We start from the raw sequence: 19,006 nt of genomic DNA, 5'->3' as shown, positions 1-19,006 counted from the left end.
AGGCCATTGACTTAGTGGTTTTCTATGGAAGGATGTGGGATTGTCGGGAGCTCCTTCCTTTCCTGACCTCAGAAACCTAGAGAAAAGGAGCTTTCAACACTAGGTGGTACTTCCTTGCCACTGAATTTCAGATGTTAAGAGCAAGGTACCCTGCTGTTGAAGTGATGCTGGAACTTTCTTGGTCAACTGATCAGGCCATTGAGTATACTGGTCATCACTTCTCTATCTTTGTGGCTTAGTTTTACATTGTAATAAGCAGGTACTAGCAGAGCACTATCAATATACTCATCCCATGATCTCCCTGTTAGCAGACCCTGAATATTCTGGGATTATAACTGTGGTTTTTTCCCCCATCCGTAGTTAAAGTTCCTAGGGAATATCTTGAAATTTCAGAATTTTGTGTAATTACATTCTCTCACATAATACACTGTTAGTGGTGGGATTTTGTTTGTGTGTGTGTCTGTGTATGATGTAGGGGGTAAGGTAGCCAAGGACAGTGGATGAGTTAAAGGGACTCTGTCTGAAAACTTGTATATATTGTTATTCCAAGTAACCTGTAAAAAGAGTATAACTGAAAAAGAAATAGAGAAAAAAATCATTTTCTTTTCCATTTTGCTTACTTTGGGCATTTGACATAACTTAGTACATAGTCAATTTCACTGTTTTGTTTGATTGCCTGTTGTGCTTAGTGTTTTGTACTCTAGCATATAATGACATCACTCTCATGTTCTGCTTTGTGGGACCTTACATACACTCTGTTCCCTGAGATCTGCAGGAAGGAATTTAAACAGTAATCCAACAGCCAGGTTGTTGCTTTTCCTGTGTTCTGGGTCAAAGGGATGACCTCTTTTCCTAGCCCCTGCATGGAGTGGGAAGCAGCAGGAACTGAGATGTAGCTCTGTAGACTCTGTACAATGCTGAGGGAGCAATAGGAGCCTGACCGTGATGAGACACTTTCACTCCCTGGACCTCTGCCAAGACCCCAGGTAGAAAATGAAACCTGGGGACAGGGAGACCCCTTTTTTTTTTTTCTCCCCTTTTCAGTTCTCTGTATAGGGCTGGGGGATGGGAGCCCTTCATTTCCCAATATGGGGCCATTGAGCAATGAAAGGCACAACATACTTTACAAGTTCCAGAAAAGAGTGAAGCAGTTGGGAGGCTTCCATGCTTTTTTTTTTTTTTTGAAAGTAAAGTAATAAACAGGAGTGTGACCAAGGGGAAATTGGGACAGTGGTAATCATGAACATGTTTGATCAGGATCCGCTTGGACCTGTCCACTGTCTCTTACTTGAACAGACCCTTATAAAGCATTTTTTAAAATGTAACTTTGAGAAATAAATGTAAGGCATGCTATTTAAAAGATCTTCTGTCTGAAATTTGAGTTTATTTTTAAATTGTTCAATGTCAAATTCTTATTAACATTGTCAGGTTAAAATAAAGTACCCATCCTTTCTGTGTGGGTTGATTTCACAACATGATATGAAACTGTTGTAAGACAGAGAATTAATCTAGAATTACTTATGAGCAGGTATCCCCAAGAGATTGAGATTTGAAGTTTTCTAAAGAGCTATGTTTGGCCACATAGGAGAAGGTGTGGGGATAAAAATGGAATAGTGATGGATTTTTCTGTGCCTGCTTTTAAATCTGCTGCTTTATGTTTGTTTTTAAATGCTGTGTATTTCTCTCCTTAACATACAAGGGTTTGTTGTGGAGAAAGAATCAAAGGGGGATATGAATAATAAACAGTAAATAAGCATTGATTTAATGTTATGTATATACTGGCTGTCATTTGTTAACTTGGTTGCTGTAGGGGGGGCTCTATTCAAGCAATGGAGTAGCAGAAGCAATATGAGATGCCATTAGACGCATAATTCCAATTGGAATTATCTACAAAACATATACTGTACTTTTACAGTGGAGAGATTTATACTAGGAAAAGCATGAGTATGTATGCCAAAAATAACTGCGCTTGAAATTAGTATATAATATTGCTTGTGGCTCACTAATTACGCTGATTGCCTTTCCGATCACAGTAGAAGACAAACTATAACCTGAAGAACCTCTATAATATACTGATATACTCAGTGTTGTCTACACACATACAAATAAATATTAAGTAAACTGTATTATGCTGTCATCCAGTATATGAATTCCATTCCTCATTCAGGCTGTGTTGCATCTGGAATATGTACTGTGATAAATATGGCTTGTTGATAGAACAAGAAGTGTAAGAATAGCGTTGTGATGCTGTGGAAGGTAGACCTTGTAGAGGCAATAATTGTGGTTATGGCACCAACTACTTATTGTACTGTATTGCTGTACTGCTTGAAGAATTATGGAATGAGATCGTCTATTGGACATTCTGCTTTGGACATGGGAAGGTGTCGTAACTCTAGTCCCAGATTTGGACCTTAGCGTCCAAATTATGGGGGTTAGCATGAAAACCTCCAAGCTTAGTTACCAGCTTGGACCTGGTACTTGCTGCCACCACCCAAAAAATTAGTGTTTTGGGGCACTCTGGTCCCCCCGTAACCCTTCCCTGGGGACCCCAAGACCCAAACCCTTGAGTCTCACAACAAAGGGAAATAAATCTTTTCCCTTCCCCCCTCCAGGTGCTCCTGGAGAGATACACAGACACAAGCTCTGTGAATCTAAACAGAGGGAGTCTACCCTCTGTAATTCCAATCCTGGAAACAAAAGCACTTTCCTCTTCACCCAGAGGGAATGTAAAGTCAGACTAGTAAATCTAGCCCACACAGACCTCCCCCGATTTCTTCCTCCCACCAATTCCCTGGTGAGCTGCAGACCCAATTCCCTGAAGTTCCCCACTAAAGAAAACTCCAACAGGTCTTAAAAGAAAGCTTTATATAAAAGAAAGAAAATACATACAAATGGTCTCTCTGTATTAAGGTGACAAATACAGGGTCAATTGCTTAAAAGAAATATGAATAAACAGCCTTATTCAAAAAGAATACAATTCAAAGCACTCCAGCAACTATATTCATGTAAATACAAAAGAAACATATAAATTCTATCTGATCTTTTCATACTTACAACTGGAAACAGAAGATTAGAAAACAGAAATCACCTCTCAAAGCTGAGAGAAAAGCGGGCAGACAGACCAGAACCAAAAAAAAAAACCTCACACACAAAAAACCCTCCCTCCAGAGCTGAAAAAATCCTGTTTCCTGATTGGTCCTCTGGTCAGGTGCTTCAGGTGAAAGAGACATTAACTCTTAGCTATCTGTTTATGACAGAAGGCTCCTCACTTGTCCTTCCCTGAGAGTTTGTTTTTTATTTTTATTTTCCTGGGATGCTCTGTCTTCCTTGCAGTTACTTGACAGTCCAAATTAGATTTGTAGTTTTGTGAAATAATGGAATGTGTATGTCACAATGAAAAGGGAAGCAAAAGGAAGTTATACGGCACCACCGTGGTTCTTTCTTACATGGTTCTTCTTGTCTGCTGTCCTCCTGTTGCACTTAACAAATCTTTCTCTCTGGCTGGGATTTTCCAAAGCGCCTAAGTGGCTTAGATGCCTAACTCTCATCGAATTTTAATGGGACTTGAGTGCCTAAATCCCTTAAACTGAGATTTTCAAAGCCATCATATAAATTTCTTCTCCTTCTGTCATTCTCATTTTCCCTTCACAGCTTCAATCTAGACTTTTGTTTTCAAGCCCTGTTGTCTGCTCTGCTCGTTACTTCCATCTGGTTTTCGTTCTGTTTCTTCTCTTGATTCTTAATGTAGATCAGATCAGGAGTAATACCCAGGTTCTAATGAAGAGACACATAGCTACACTGAAGCCAAATGACACTAGCCAAGCTTCTGGCCCAAAGTTTATACCCATGCACTCATGTAATGTTTTTTAAAATCTTTTTTCTGTGTTAGTTTGACAACACTAATGAAAGGAATCTTGTCTTTTTTTGCCATCTCTTTAGTCCCTTCTTTCTTTTCACTTTCCATTCTATCTTTTGGTTCCTTTCTTTCTTCTCCAGTCTTATAGCTTTTTACAAACGCACATCCCATTCACTACACATCATCTTAATCACATTATAACTACTTGAAAATATTTTGCTTCTTTACGTTGAGAAAATAAACTAGGTAAGTGGTATTGGGAGCAAAAGATAAGGCATTTTCTGATGCTTGTGATGCTCCATCAGTGGAGCTTTTTTAGAGAAGGTTAGACAAACGCCTGTCAGGAATGGTCTAGATCAGTAGTCTCCAACCTTTTTTACACCCAAGATCACTTTTTGAATTTAAGGGCAACCCAGGATCTACCCTGCCCTTTCCCTGAGGCCCCGGTCCTTCCATCCCGCACCTCCATTGCTCACTCTCCCCCACCCTCACTCACTTTCACCAGGCTGGGGCAGGGTTTTGGGAAGGCGTGCAGGCTCTGGGTTGAGGCTGAGGGGTTCAGAGTTCGGGAAGGGGCTCTGGGCTGAGCCTGGGGTACGGAGTTGGGGTGCAGGAGGGGGTGAGTGGTGCTAGCTCTGAGAGGTGGGTAGGGCTTGGGCAGGGGTTGGGGTGCAGGAAGGTGTATGGGGGCAGGGGTTGGGGTGCAGGAGGGGATTGCTTCCTCACCCTGTTGTGAGGTGATGCTGTAATTGCATAGCTACATTTACATACGTCTGTTAGTCTACAAGGTGCCACAGGACTCTTCACTGCTTTTACAGATCCAGACTCAAACAGCTACCCCTCTGATAGTTTTCTACATGTATACATTGATAATCATAATCTGTGTGTGTGTGTGTGTGTGTGTGTGTGTGTGTGTGTGTGTGTGTGTGTGTGTGTGTGTGTGTGTGTATAAAATGACTGTCGAGTTCAGCACTTTTAAAAGCTTCCATAAAAGAACTTGTTTGACATATTTTTATACACAATAGCATTGTATAACATCAGTTGATTCATTTGCTTATTGTTCGGGATTCAGACCCCCTGTTCTCCTCTTTGGGTATCTGAGCCCTGATTATCACAGTGCTGTTGCAGAAAAAGGAGCCATGAAATGAAATTTGATTTTGTAAGTACATTTCAAACCCATGAATTCAGAATGAATGTGATGAGCGGCAGTATATTTTCCCATAGCTCACTACAATTTGATTGCAATAAAATGAGCTCTTTAGCCCTTCAGTTTATTTAGCCAAGAGCTGTTATGATGTACTTTTTAAAAAATATCAAGTAGAATCTAAGTAAGGATAAACCAGATGCTTAATATTCTGTATGTAATTTAGACTAGAGAAGTAATTACACAGATCTTCGTTTTTGTCATTCCCAATCAGGATAAGAAATGCTGGATGTTTTCTCTTGTTCTTTTGCTATTTCCATGGTGTTGCATTTTGTTTCCAGACACCATGCCCCACTAATCTCTAAAGTTTATAGAGCTTGTTTTTTGCTTACATTTGAAGTTAGTCTTTTTAACAGCTTCAGGCCTCAAAACAGTTATGCAATTTCCTTTGAGTATCTTGAATCATTTAGTACTTGCTATTCCCTTTGCATAGTGATTATATTTAAATTCTCATGTTGTGTTCCTGTATGTACAGAAGAAAAATGCAAATGACACAGCAACAGAAGATCAGTTGAAGCTGTTATTTAGTTAACTAGGTGAGATCTGCACACTTTCGATCAGTGTTGGATGAAGAAGATACATTTTGATATAATCCAGGCACCTTAGTCTGAAGCAACCAAAAAAGTGTGTGTAAGACTTTAAGTGTAAAAAAAGCACTAACTTTCATGCTGCTGTGCAAGTAAAGAACTCTAAGAATTTGTGTGCTTGTATGTTTTTCACTGACTTGCTTTTTCCAAGTTGTCTTTTTTTTTTTTTTTCCAATTATCTATTTTAAGCCTCTTCTGGTGGTAATGCACTGGTGTATCTTGGCTAGTAAAGTCTGATTCTTTCAGGTGACATAATTGCTCTTTTTCATTCTTCCTGTTAAAAATGCAGGAGGTAATGCTTCCAGCCAAAAAAAACCACATCACCAATTAAATCTTTATGTAATTACCTTTTTAAATAAATAAATTAAGAAAATCCTAGGTATATTGCAAGGAAGGGCAAGCTTGTGTTTCAAAAAAAAAATAAAAGTATGAAACGCAAGTAATATGGATGCAATAAAACCATACAGTGAAAGCATGGAATAAGATCTTTCACCCAGAGGGGAAAATGTGCATAAAGAAAACCTTTTTCAGTCTGCAGTATAACCGAACAAATGGAATGTAGCAGAAACCATTGTCTGAAGCAGGCCTGCACAACTTGTAAAGAGGCGATGGCCATATTACTCCAAAGAAAACAGCTGATGGCCAAACCCCCCTGGCCTCGTGGAAACACCACCCCCAGTGCTGCACAGCCCCTTCCCCCAGCGCCACCCGGCCCCGTGGAAACAACCCCCCACCCCGCATAAACAAACCATCTTTCTCTAGCGCCGCCCTGCCAAAACAACTGTGGGCAGAAAAGCTGGGGGTGGGGGGGGAAAGAAACGGCGCACATAGGGGGACCAGATCACAGCAGTAAAATAGGACCAGCCCCACCATCACACCCCTCTTCAACCTCCCAGGGCTCACTATATTACTGCACACAGCAGTACCAAAAATTTAAATACTTAAAATGGATGTCCCCCTCCAGCCATCGACGCGCTGCTCGCCTCCTCACCCCCCTAAGTATAAAACCTCGCTGCCACTGCCTGCTCAGCTCATCATCCCCTCATGAAATAAGAGGAGGGGAAAAAGGGGGTAGTTCTAAGGGATTTTCTGGGGCTATGAACTAAGGGGAGGAGAAAGGGGGACAGTGTGAAGAGATTGGATATGACTGTCCAACACACAAACACAGGGGCTGCAGGGAGCCCAGGGGGACAGTGTGATAGGGGCCGGGAAGAGGGAAGGTCCCTGGACCAGGGAAGGAGGCAGCAGTAGGGGTAAGGCAGGTGCAACACACACACAGAGACACACACATTTCTCCTGGGGATTTCCTGGCTGCCCACAGATAATTCAATCCCCCACCTGCACCCCGATCCCTACGGAGGCTGCCCTGGGACCAACCATCACAGTAGCTGCCCAGCCCCCAACTGAAGAGGGATGCTTGGGGGGGATCTCAGCCCAGTCTCCCCACCCCTCCGAGCTGTGTTCGAGCCCAGGTTGGGCGCCCGTCCCCTCGCTTGGCACTTACTGACTCTGCCTCATGCCCGGCGCTTCCCGCCTCAGTGTATGCCAGGTCGGGTGAGCGGGAGATGGAGCCACCTGCAGTTCTGGCCGTTAGGGCAGTTGGAGCGAGGTGTGTGCGCACGGGGCTGTGAGGTGCCTTTTCCCTGGCAGGGGGCGAACCCAGCAGCCCCACCCCGCCGCTTGCCCACGGGCTGCACAGTGAGCCCATGTGGCCCAGGGGCTGCATATTTTGCAGGCCTGGTCTGAAATGTTGTCCTCATAGTCAATATTGTGTGAATGCTTAGCAAGTAGCACTAGAAAGGAGATGGAAATTACTGAATCTCTATGAAGCAATCTACTTGTGTTCACAGTAGAGAAACTCCTTGATTATGAAACCAGAGTATGGAATGAAATTATATGTATAAAGAAGCCATTAAACTGAACAATTCTATCATTTGAAGAAAAAAAATAATATAAACTGGAGTCAAATACTACTTTGTGATTTGGTGCTAATTCACATAAAACTTTATTCAGTGTTAATTCGCTAATATATTGACACTTGCATGACTCCTTAAAATACCTATCATAGATGGTGAACTTGTTTGGGGAGGAGTGTATTTATAATCCATTTATTTCATTTTATGAAAATTTGCCTTTAGGTTCAGCAGTTTAAGCAAGACCCCAGACCATCCAAATGCCTTCATTCTGTTTTCAGTGCACATAGTGGAGATGAAGTCTTCTCCCATGATGAATATGGCCATCTTCAGGTAAAACAAAACAAAACAAAACTCTTAAATGTGATTGCAGAATTGGGTGCCTTTATATAATATTACTACTGAATCTAATACTCTTTCATGATGGATGTTTCTTTATAGTCTGACAAGCTTTACGGAATTTTATAAATTGAGATGTCTGCTGTAACTTGTATTGAAAGGATCAAACTGTTTATCTTGTGCAGAAGATATCAGTGCAACTGTGTTTAAAAAAAAATTAGTTTTCTTTTGGGAAAGAAAGTAATTTTTCAATAAATAACCCAGCATAAAAATAGTTTCTGTACATACTGTATTATCAGTAAATTGAAGGATTGCAATAATCTTATATTGGATACTGTATTTTTATTAATGTTCCCAGCCACATTTTCCAGAAAGCGGAGAAGGTTTAATTAACTTTTAAAAGATTTAAAAGACACTGCAAACTGCTGTTTTGTTTGTTTTTAATTTGTTATTCTCTATTGTCTGTGATGCTCTCTTCTAAGATTGGAAAATATAAATTCTATCCTTTTTTTTTTGTCCTTTTCCATTTGCCAGATATTGATTTCCCCTTCACTGTGTAACCATGATGTTTCTTATGTAACTGATACCAAATTAATTTCATTTGTGTTCATTAGTATCCTTGTTTATAACAGAACATTCTGGCACAGCTCTGAGAACAGTGATGTTGCTCCCGAAACAGCAGAACTAGAACCAAAGCACAAAATATTGTGTAGTTAATCAAGTGTGGTTGTTATACTGGGAATTATTTAATTTCTTGGTGCCAATATAGCCAAATCATTCCCTTCATAAAATATACCCATTTTGGAGTCAGAAAGCTCTGTTAAAGACAGTTTCCTGCACATCATTTCATGGATGGAGTGTTATGACCCAATCTGCTGCTGAATGAAACCTGCTGAACATGCACATGTCTATAGATTGTGAGAGGAATTACAAGGCTCTTGGTAAATCTGAATAAGACTGGGGAAATTGCCTGGTATTCTAAGCATCTCTTCCTCACAGCAATGCTACTCCTTCTGGACTTGAGCTAATGCAGTTGCTGTAGCTGGTGATTGCCATGAAAACCATATGCACAACAAAAGGGAAATGTGGGATATAATCCTGACTAAGGTCAGTGTAATGTTTTGTGACAAAACCCCTGTGAATTTGCAAGAGGAACAATGCCATAGAAAGAGAGCAGCCCTCCCTCCTACTGCCAGCAAGTCTCTTCCACAGTGTGGCATATCAGCATCATGGAGTGGAAGTGCAGGGGCATCTGTAAGATTGAGGGGTAGAAAGATGGGAAGGGGCATATTGCAAAATCACTGTGGCCTCTTGGTCCTCATCTTCTTTCCCAGTCCATTATGTTTGTGTTTGGTTCCCTTTAAATTATGTTACAACATTGGAGCAATAGATTCTGATAGAATCTTAAAATGTAATACCTAAAATAAAATTGATAAAATATTACAGCTACAAAGAGTGTAGTTAATATGATCTGATGTAAATCTTCATAACTTTCGGAAATATCTGGGAAGTGTAAGAGAGAGAGATCTGCCAGTCTTTTTCTGAAATAGTTACATTCTAGTTCTGTTATCTAGTTCTGTCACCCTAGTAAGTGGCCTGAAAATAAAAGAATCATAAAAGGTTTAGAATTTGGAGAGTATTCTTAAGCACGTTTAAAAAAAATTCAAGGAAGGTCATAGTTTGAGTCCGGACTATTTCTTTAAATCCCACACGCTGAAGGTTAAGGCTTGTATTAATTTCTTAAGCAACTTACTGATTAATATGAACACTTTATATGTCACTAATTTAGTATCTGAATCACCATAATTATATGACTCGTATATTATACAAGAATGTTATGATATCATTGTTTTTGCTTCATTGATGTTTCTTCTGATATTCTAGTGTAATGGTACTCGTGTGAATGCTAAGGCAGTTAATAACCTAATGGTCTATTAGGGATTGGTAACAGAAGAAAACAACTCATTTTTTCATCAATGTAATTTAATCATATGCTGAACAGTTGATTAAAATTAATATTTCTCTCCAGGTGGTTTCATTAATGCTTTGTTTGTTAGGACTTAAATGGTCTGTTTTTCAGATATGCGGACTACTGTTTAAGCCTGTGGTTCTCAAACTTTTGTACTGGTGATCCTTTTCACATAGCAAGCCTCTGAGTGCAATCCCCCCTTATAAATCAAAAACACTTTTTTGTATATGTAACACCATTATAAATGCTGGAGGCAAAGCAGGCTTTAAGGTGGAGGCTGACAGTTCGCGACCCCCCCATGTAATAACCTCGTGATTCCCTGAGGGGTCCTGACCCCCAGTTTGAGAACCTCTGGTTTAAGCTACTACTTGCTTCTTCTAGTGCCTCACTTTCCAATAACTGTCATTTACATACATTTGCGATGGCTTGTCACAGGTGATTGTGAAATAATTGCCTATGGCTCAAAACAGTATTCCCAAGCACAAGTGTTTTAATATCATAATTTTCAAGGAAAGCTTTAAAAACAAATGTAAAAGCTGTTGTTTACAACACTGCTTGCTGCAGTTCTCTTGATCAAGTGTTCCACATCAGTACACTTACGTTACGTGTGTAATACTACAATGGATGAAATTTCTTAAGAACATAACCACGTCATAGCACAAAAGCTCCCTTTTCTCTATCTACTATCACATTTTTGTTTTGAAACTCAGCTGGTCTGCTATGACCCCATAAAAGTAAAATATACTTTTTTTATCCTTTTCTTCACTTCAGATAAATGCTGTATCACTGTTCCTCCTCTACCTGGTTGAGATGATATCCTCAGGACTGCAGATTATCTACAATACAGATGAGGTATTAATTGAATTCTGATATTAATCAGTTGTGCATGTTGAAGATTTCTCTTGCCTTTCACTTAGTTTATTAACTATAAAACTGAATGAGTTTCTTCCTTCATTTAGGTAATTGGTCATCTAGAGATGCATCAAAAAGCCACTTATTTTTTTAATGATTGCCATATTAAAGATAAACTGAATGTATAACAAATAGGTGGTAAAATGGCTCAGCTACACAAGTGCATTTTAACATGATCTGATATAAACTTTACAACTTATAGAACTGTATGGGAACCATGAGAATGAGAGATCTACCAGTTTTTTCTGTGATAGTTATTTTATCCTGTTCTGTCTCTCTTTTCAGTGGCTTGAAAACAAGTTAATACATTCACATTCTCTTTTTTCCATGAGTTTTTGCCCCATTCCCTAATAGATCTTCAAGTTCCATGCATTAAAAAAATCAAACTATTGTGAACCACAAGTGAAACATCAGTTATTATAGTGACATTTTTCCTACTTTGGATATGAGTTAAATAAGAATGTTAGAAACAGCAGCTCTAATGCACCAAAAATAAAAAAAAAATCAAAATAAAAAATTCAAAAACCAGGAAATGTAGAGAAGTTTTGTAGTATGTTTAAAGAAAAAAGGATATCTTAGTAAGGCAACATGGCCTTCCTTGCCTGTAAATTGGGAGATTTTGCACAGTATGACATGGCTGAGTGGAGCCTGTAAAGAAAAGGAAAAGTGTTCAATAAGCTTTGATAAGAACATGTCAGGGATAAGATTGTCAATTTTAGTTGGACATATTCCTGGAGGTTTCATTGCATGACATAATCTTTCATTCTGGGGACTCCAGGGCAATCCTGGAGGCTTGGCAACCCTAGTCTGGGATGACATCACCCACCAGTGAATTTCAGTTGACTGTTAACAGAGGTTGAGTAGGAAAAAGTGGGAATCACTCACTCTGATACATGAAGATGGAACTTACTTGAAGTCAATGGTAATATACATGTGAATGAACTATATTCAGTATTTTTAGTAGACGTTTTAAGCCATTTTATTTAAATAAAAGTAACGTAGTTACATAAGACAAGTATGTTCATTTTTGATCTTGAAAGGGACACAAATAGATCATGAGCTGTTAATAGTTTTAATCTGAGCACAAAGTGATCTTCCTCAGAGCTCAGGTTTTATTTCATCACTCTCACTTATTTCACACTGGTCTCAAATTAAATCTTTAATCAGTCACTTCTCTTGAGTTACAGCACGTTCTTTCCAGAATTCCTGATATAAATCAGCTTAGAGGTGTTTCTGGCTTCCTTCAAATGGATGTGTTAGTATGTGAATCATACAATTATATAATGTATTTAATCAAACACAGAAGACCCAACTTAGAACTTTAGGCGTTGAGTGAGTTGTACTCTTATTAACATGAACCAGAATTTACTGCTAGTTGTACGCATCACCCTAAAACAAACTTGAAGCAGTAAACCATCTTCATGTATTTAAAATTTCAGGCAGTTAATCGTTTTTTTGGCCTGTTGGCCATGATGTTGTTTTTTAGTTAGAAGTTATTTGCCAAACTTACACAATCAAGATGTGTAATTTAAAATCTAAATATTTTACTGTTAAACTCCTTCTGGTGTATTAGAAAGTTGACCCCGGATAACCTTGGTATTTTGGGGGGAATGGCATGGGGGAGAATGTACACCATCATCTAGGAATCCCACCTCTCCTTCTTTGTGCTCACCACTATTTAACCAGATACTAGTGAAATGGCTATAAGTAGTATTTATTGAACAGCTTGTGTGTTTACATGGGAAGACAAAATTTTGTCTAAAACTGTGTATTTACTTAGCCTGACATATTACATTGCTTTGCTTGTGTTATCACCCGATAAAGGTTTGCCTTTATTTATACAATCTCAAGGACAAGTGATAGTGTAGAAGAGATTGGTTCCCTGCATGTGAGACATTCCCATTCTTAGGGTTGGAATGTGGATTCCTCTGTTGTCTGAGTCTATTAATCAGCATTTGCTTAGTGAATATCAATTGAGCACTCCTGGTCTGTTTTGTGAGAAAATACAGTTGAAAGGCCTTTTTCTTTCCTCCTTATTGTCATAGAGTAGGGAGTGAGGGGAAAAAAAGGAAAAACGTTAATTTTCTTATCTATTTTGTAGTGCCCAAAACAGGGCTTTTTCACTCTTTAATTTCTGATTATAAATGTGTGTTTTTCAGCTGTTTTTATATTAAATTTCTTCAACATTACAAAAACAAAAAGTGTATTTTTCTAAATATTTTCCAAGAATGTTTGCTTCTCTTTACTGGTTACCACTTGTTAATTGTGTACTTTTTTCCCATGATGGTAAACAGAGGGTTTTTTAAAAAAAACTTTCCTTTGCTTATGGCTGGTGTATGGGCTGCTAAAAATCTGCCACTGTCATCTCATATCCCAGGAATGAGTAGATCAGATACCTAAAATGGAAGGTGTCCATGTTAAATGGGTTCATTGTTTTTTTTGTTTTTCCACAGCACTTACGTTCTGGGTAGCTTTTCCTCTCTGCAACCCAAATTAGAACGGTCTGGAACAACATCTGTATATGATGCCTCCATAGAGCAAGTGCTTGACAGTATTTGTTTGTTGCATTTTTAGATTTACTTTTATATCCTCTGGTATCATTTTATAATTGGTTAACACTTTTTTGCGAATTTCTAATTTGCTTCACGATTTAACCTAAGTGTACTATGGAAATCAGGTCTCCTTGGCACAAAAATTAGGTTCTTTGTGCTGCAGACTACGTTTAAATGCTAAAATCATATATGCAATTGAGTTGCTTGATTACTAAAGTAGCATACATTATCATGCATTGTTATGTTAATATCTTGTTTTTTACCCATATGTCAAAAAGCTAATTTACACCAGTCAGGGATGTGGCCCGTACAATTTTTCCACTGTAATTTATGCTGGTGCTCTCAGTTTAGAGTTTGAGACACTGGGGGCTTGGCTACACTCACACTTTACAGCGCTGCAACTGGGGTGTGAAAAAACACCCCCCTGAGCGCTGCAAGATACAGCGCTGTAAAGCGTCAGTGTGATCAGGGCAGCAGCGCTGGGAGCGCGGCTCCCAGCGCTGCACGCTACACCCGTAAGGGATGTGGTTTACATGCAGCGCTGGGAGAGCTCTCTCCCAGCGCTGCCGCTCTGACTACACTCACACTTCAAAGCGCTGCCGCGGCAACGCTTTGAAATTCCAAATGTAGCCATACCCTTAGACTTTTAAAATACTTATTACTATCTAGCACTTGAGGGTGATATATTCTCCTTATTCTCTGGCACTGTCAAGTAGTACGTGAAATCATAGGATTTGTTGTTGATATGAAAAGCGGATATAGAACGTTCTAATGGACTAGAAAGCAATCAATCTTATTTAATTTATGTAAGATTTATGTCTAGACATCCATAATTAGAATAGGTTGGCTGTTACATTGCCACCAATCAAGTTGTCAAGCAATGTAAGGATGTATTCAAATTAGCCCCATGTGTTCTTCCAACACTGCTGAACTAAACAGTAGTTTTTTTCATTAATGTGATAGATTAGTAGTAAACTCATGTTTATGAGGTTGTATTTGCATACAAAGCTACAGCGGCTCAGCTGTGCCACTGTAGCGCTTTAGCGAAGACTCTGGTATGTTGAAAGGAAACCTTCTCCCATTGTCATAGTTAATTCACCTCCCTGAGAGGCAATAGTTACGTTGACTGGAAAAGCTTTCCCATCGACATACCGTCTGCATGAGGGCTTAGATCGGTATAACTATGTTGCTCAAGTGTGTGTATTTTTCACACCCCTGAGCGAAGTAGTTATACCAGTATAGGTCTGCAGGGTAGACCTGGCCTATGTATCTTTGCATTTAGGATAAGAACAGAAGGTTACAGACTTTAACAGTATGCCTTACAGAAATGTCTGTTATGATGTAATAGCAATGCAGCCATAAACTCGCTCTCTCTGAAAACCTCTTGTTTCCTTAAACTTCTGAACCACTTTCCATTATAAGAGTTTCTCTTCTCATCATCATTTAATTTTTTAAAAAACCTTTTATATGCGCTTGCATTGAATAAACTACATTGATCTTTCACAGCTGCCAGGTGATGGTTATTCAGCATTTATTTTGGGACAAGCTTAAAACAAACCACAGGTGTGTTTCTTCTCAGGCCCTGTAAACAAACAAATCTTAGCAGTCATTTGGCTAATCATTTTAGCTACTTAGGAGAAGGGCAAAATAACAGAAAATTAAACAAAGAGAGAAAAAAATGTAATTGCTTACACAAAAAAATAACAGCCTCACCTTCTGTCATAAACAGATAGTTAAGGTGATGCACTCTCTCGTGAAAGTTTCCCAGAATCCACTGGTTAAAAATTGTCCTTAAAATATAAAAAGTCTTGTAGTTTACATTTAGTAGTATATGTAAAAGTGCATGTGTTGTATTAATCTGTTGATTCTAAAGTTCTAGGAAGAAATCACCGCCAGTGAGGTTCCCCATTGTCTGCGATTTGGGGGCGTGTCATATACAGATAATTAAGGGTTAATGTCTCTTTTACCTGTAAAGGGTTACAAACTGAACCTGGAACACCTAACCAGAGGACCAATCAGGAGACAAGATACTTTAAAATCTTGGTGGAGGGAAGTCTTTGTTTGTGTGTTTTCTTTGTCTATTGTTCTCTCTGGGTTCTGAGAGTAACCAGACATACCTACAGGCTCTCTAATTTTCTGTTCAAATAGTGAGTACAAGTACAAAGGCGGTTTAGTCTTTTTGATTGTTTTCTTTATTTGCAAATGTGTATTTTGCTGGAATGATTTTAATGTGTATTTGTGCTGGGGGGAAGGCTCCTCTTTAGTGTCTATAAGCTGAAAGACCCTGTAATATTTACCATCTAAATTACAGAGACAACTTTTACTTTTTTTTTTCTTTTATTAAAAGTTTTTCTTTTTAAGACCTAATTGATTTTTTCCCCTTATTGAGGCTCAAGGGAATTGAGTCTGTACTCACCAGGGAATTGGTGGGAGACAGGGAGAGAGAAGGGAGGGGGGAAGGTGGAATCCCTTTGTTTTAGATTCACGGAGCTTGAATCTGTATTACCTCTTGGGGAGGGGGAAAGAGGAGGGGGGAAGGTGCACTCCTCTCTGTTTTAAAAGATGTAAAAGAAGCCAAAATGTTAATGGGAAACCATGTCAAATGATGAAATTATATTAGTGTGCCTATTACAATTACAAACATGTTTGTTTCGGATGGCTCGCCTTACCAAACCGTATTTGCAGGATTTATGGAGATTATGCTTCTTCTAGTATGCAAATTTATGTCAAGGTTTCTTAAGAGGGATTCACTGAAGCCAAATAATGTGTATAAGTTTCCAGTGCTATGCTACCACAGTTAGTCACTGTAACTCTAACCAAAGTGGTCAGGTTTCTTAATAGCTCTGTATAGAGCTTCAGAAAATTGAGCAAAGAGAACTCTCATCAGCATAATAGGAGAGAAAAAATTGACTTCCCTCAGTTTCTTTAAGACAGCAATAGTTATACTGTACTATGCATTGAGTCTAGAGCTGGCTGAAAAATGGAAATCCCTTCCTGGAAAAAAAAAATCTATTGGGGATAGAGAAAGGATGGCATCTCAAAGTCATCTTCTCTGTCTTAGAGCTTGAAGTTTAGCAGAATGGAGGGTCTCCACTATGAGAGAACATTCTGTCTAACTCCCTGCTTTTTCCTTCTTCCTTTTTCTCTGTGAATCTGTGATTGTGTCAGGCTTTATCAGCTGAACCTGTCTCCACACCAAGCACTACAAGCCATTTTGGTGTTCCACTAACTTTCATCTCAGTGGAATCAGTTTAAGCACACTCTGTTCTGCAGGCAGCCTGGCCATGCCTGATAGTTGAGATGGCTGCTTCAGCAAGATATTGCTTGACATTGGAAGGAAAAGACAGCAGCATTAGACAGGGATTGCTAAATGGTGTCATCATGGGCTTGCTATGTGTCCACTGTGCTACTGATCTTCTACAATGGCTAATTCTTCAAGCTTCCCCACAGCACTGGTGGCAACCTCACACATCTATTTCATGTCATGATGTCATAGTCTTCATTCTTCAGTTTCACTCAAAGACCTACGTCTCAACTCTTTGAGGCTTCCAGCAGTATTCAGTGTCCTATGAATGCTGTAGGAACAGAGCCTGACGTTTTAGCCATGAATCTCTAGATTCACGAGACTCACCCATAGCCAGACTAAGATTGGCTTATCTGGCTGGGGTCTCTATGATATTATAAACACCGTTATCCCCCTCTGCAGCTACCACGGAATGAGGAATGGTTCCTTGTCACTACTGAAGTAGCCTTCCTGCTTGTGAATCTCTACACCCAGGATGATGAAGTTGGGTGCTTTGTCAGTCAAAGTGCTGCATTTTTCCATGATAAAGTACTTATCAGGACTTTGCTACAATTCAGCCTGAATATATGCTTATCCCTCCACCTGAATCAGATTAATTTCCATCTTTTTGCTATTTTACAATGGTTTGGCACTATTATTTGGATTTCAGAAGGGCATTTGGATGGAAATTACAGGATGCTATTAATATCTGAGAGAGACTTTTCTGTATCCCATCCTCTTAATTGGATCGAGGGCAGTGTCATGGATGGAGACAATCTGCAGAGTTGTGACATGACCTTTGATTCCATTACCAAGTTCTGTATGACTGATATGCATATATTCGCAAATAGTGCACTGTTGAAGACCTCTATGCTGCCATTTGTAGTTTCTTTCCTTTCTTCTTTTTTCTTCATTTTTTTTCTCTTTGTTCTCATTTTTACTTTGTCTTCTACTGTTACTACTAACTAATTCTCAATAGCTCGCATTGGTGAATGGGGTAATGTATTAAAGTGCATCTTTTTTTTTAGCCTGTAAATAACTTTCAAATAGAATACATAATCCTGCAGAGTGGAGGATCCAACTCTTAATAGTAATGTGAGTGGTCAATGATGACATTGCAGTTCATATCCTAAGAGTCTGGGGTCATTTTCTTGGTTGTACTTTTATCTCCTACCTTGCTGGTGGTAGTGCAAAAGAACTGTCTCTAACATTACTACATGACCTGACAGAAATTATTCCACATTGGTGGATATTTTTATGCTGTGAGAAGATGAATTTAGTGGTAACATACAAAATTGTTCCCTTACAAGCAGGTGTATAAAATGCAGTTTTAAATTCCTTTCCCTAATTAACTTAAATGCAGCTTAACCGTTTCCCCTATTAGATAGTGTATTTTGTAGGATACTGAATTTTTAAAGGGGAAAAAACCTTAATCCTTTATTCACTTGTCAAATGTTACCTTATTGTTTTCTTCTTATATTTATAGCTCAACCAAAATAACTACAGAAAAAATAGTTTTTGTTTAAATATTACTCTGCTATTAAATATCTAATAGTTTTCTTTCACCTCAAGCCAAGAGAGCCTTTGTCACAATACAGGACACATTTTTCTGAAAGTCAAGCCTTCCTTTAGGCCATTTTTTAATGTTTCATTTATTTCTCATGTAGAAAGTTAATTAGTGTAGGATGTGTACTGTACATTGAGTGCAGTGAAGTAGTTAATCACTACTTTTTTTCCTCCTCAGAGATCAATGAATTAGATCTGTTAGTAAATGGAAGGGCTGAAAAGTTAAACAATTTTAGATATAAATTTAATGGAGTTTGTTTCCTTGTGATTAATAATAAGTTTAGTCAAATTCACTTAAAGTAGAAGTTGTCATCATTTTCTATTTGTTGCATTTTTATTACAAAATATATAGTAGAACACAGTAACTTCCAAAATATTTGAAGTTCCAAGTAAGCATGTAAAGCAAGCCAGCAAAAAAAATCTTAAAAACCTAATGGTGCATGTTGCAATATTCTGATCAAACGAATTATTTGGATAAACAACTGAAAAATGAGGCCAAAGCATTTTATAAAATGCTCAAGTGTTTCACTGAATTAAATAGCTAAATAAATTAAACTTTCCTCTCCATAGTCCTCTTGTTCATTTTCTTCCATGTTAAAAAACCACCAAGAAGATTTCTGGGATTCCGTTCAACCTTGCCCTGAAAGCAGGGCCGGCTCTAGGCACCAGCAAACCAAGCACGTACTTGGAGTGGCACATTTTCAAGGGCGGCATTCTGGCCATTTTTTTTTTTTTTTCTTCCGGCAGCCTTCAGGTCAGCCCTGGCAGCAGCAGCGGTTCATGCCATGGGGGAGCAGCACCGCACCTTGTGGCTGGGCCGGGCAG

The 19,006-nt window shown here is 38.9% G+C and overlaps 1 protein-coding gene across 6 annotated transcripts in view; it reads left to right on the top strand.

Annotated features, from left to right (window-relative positions):
* The window catches only part of PHKB (phosphorylase kinase regulatory subunit beta), a 206,971-nt gene that overhangs the window by 36,017 nt on the left and 151,948 nt on the right, over positions 1-19,006 (top strand). For all 6 annotated transcript variants that reach the window (XM_030581825.1, XM_030581823.1, XM_030581826.1 and 3 more), the window contains 2 exons: positions 7,786-7,893; positions 10,640-10,720. In XM_030581825.1, coding sequence (XP_030437685.1) covers positions 7,786-7,893; positions 10,640-10,720 — 189 coding nt within the window. The remainder of the gene's footprint in view (positions 1-7,785; positions 7,894-10,639; positions 10,721-19,006) is intronic.

The sequence above is a fragment of the Gopherus evgoodei genome, chromosome 12, assembly GCF_007399415.2.
Source record: "Gopherus evgoodei ecotype Sinaloan lineage chromosome 12, rGopEvg1_v1.p, whole genome shotgun sequence".
Taxonomy (NCBI): Eukaryota; Metazoa; Chordata; order Testudines; family Testudinidae; genus Gopherus; species Gopherus evgoodei.
Note: the sequence above shows the minus strand (reverse complement) of the source record. Positions and strands in the feature narration are given on the sequence as shown.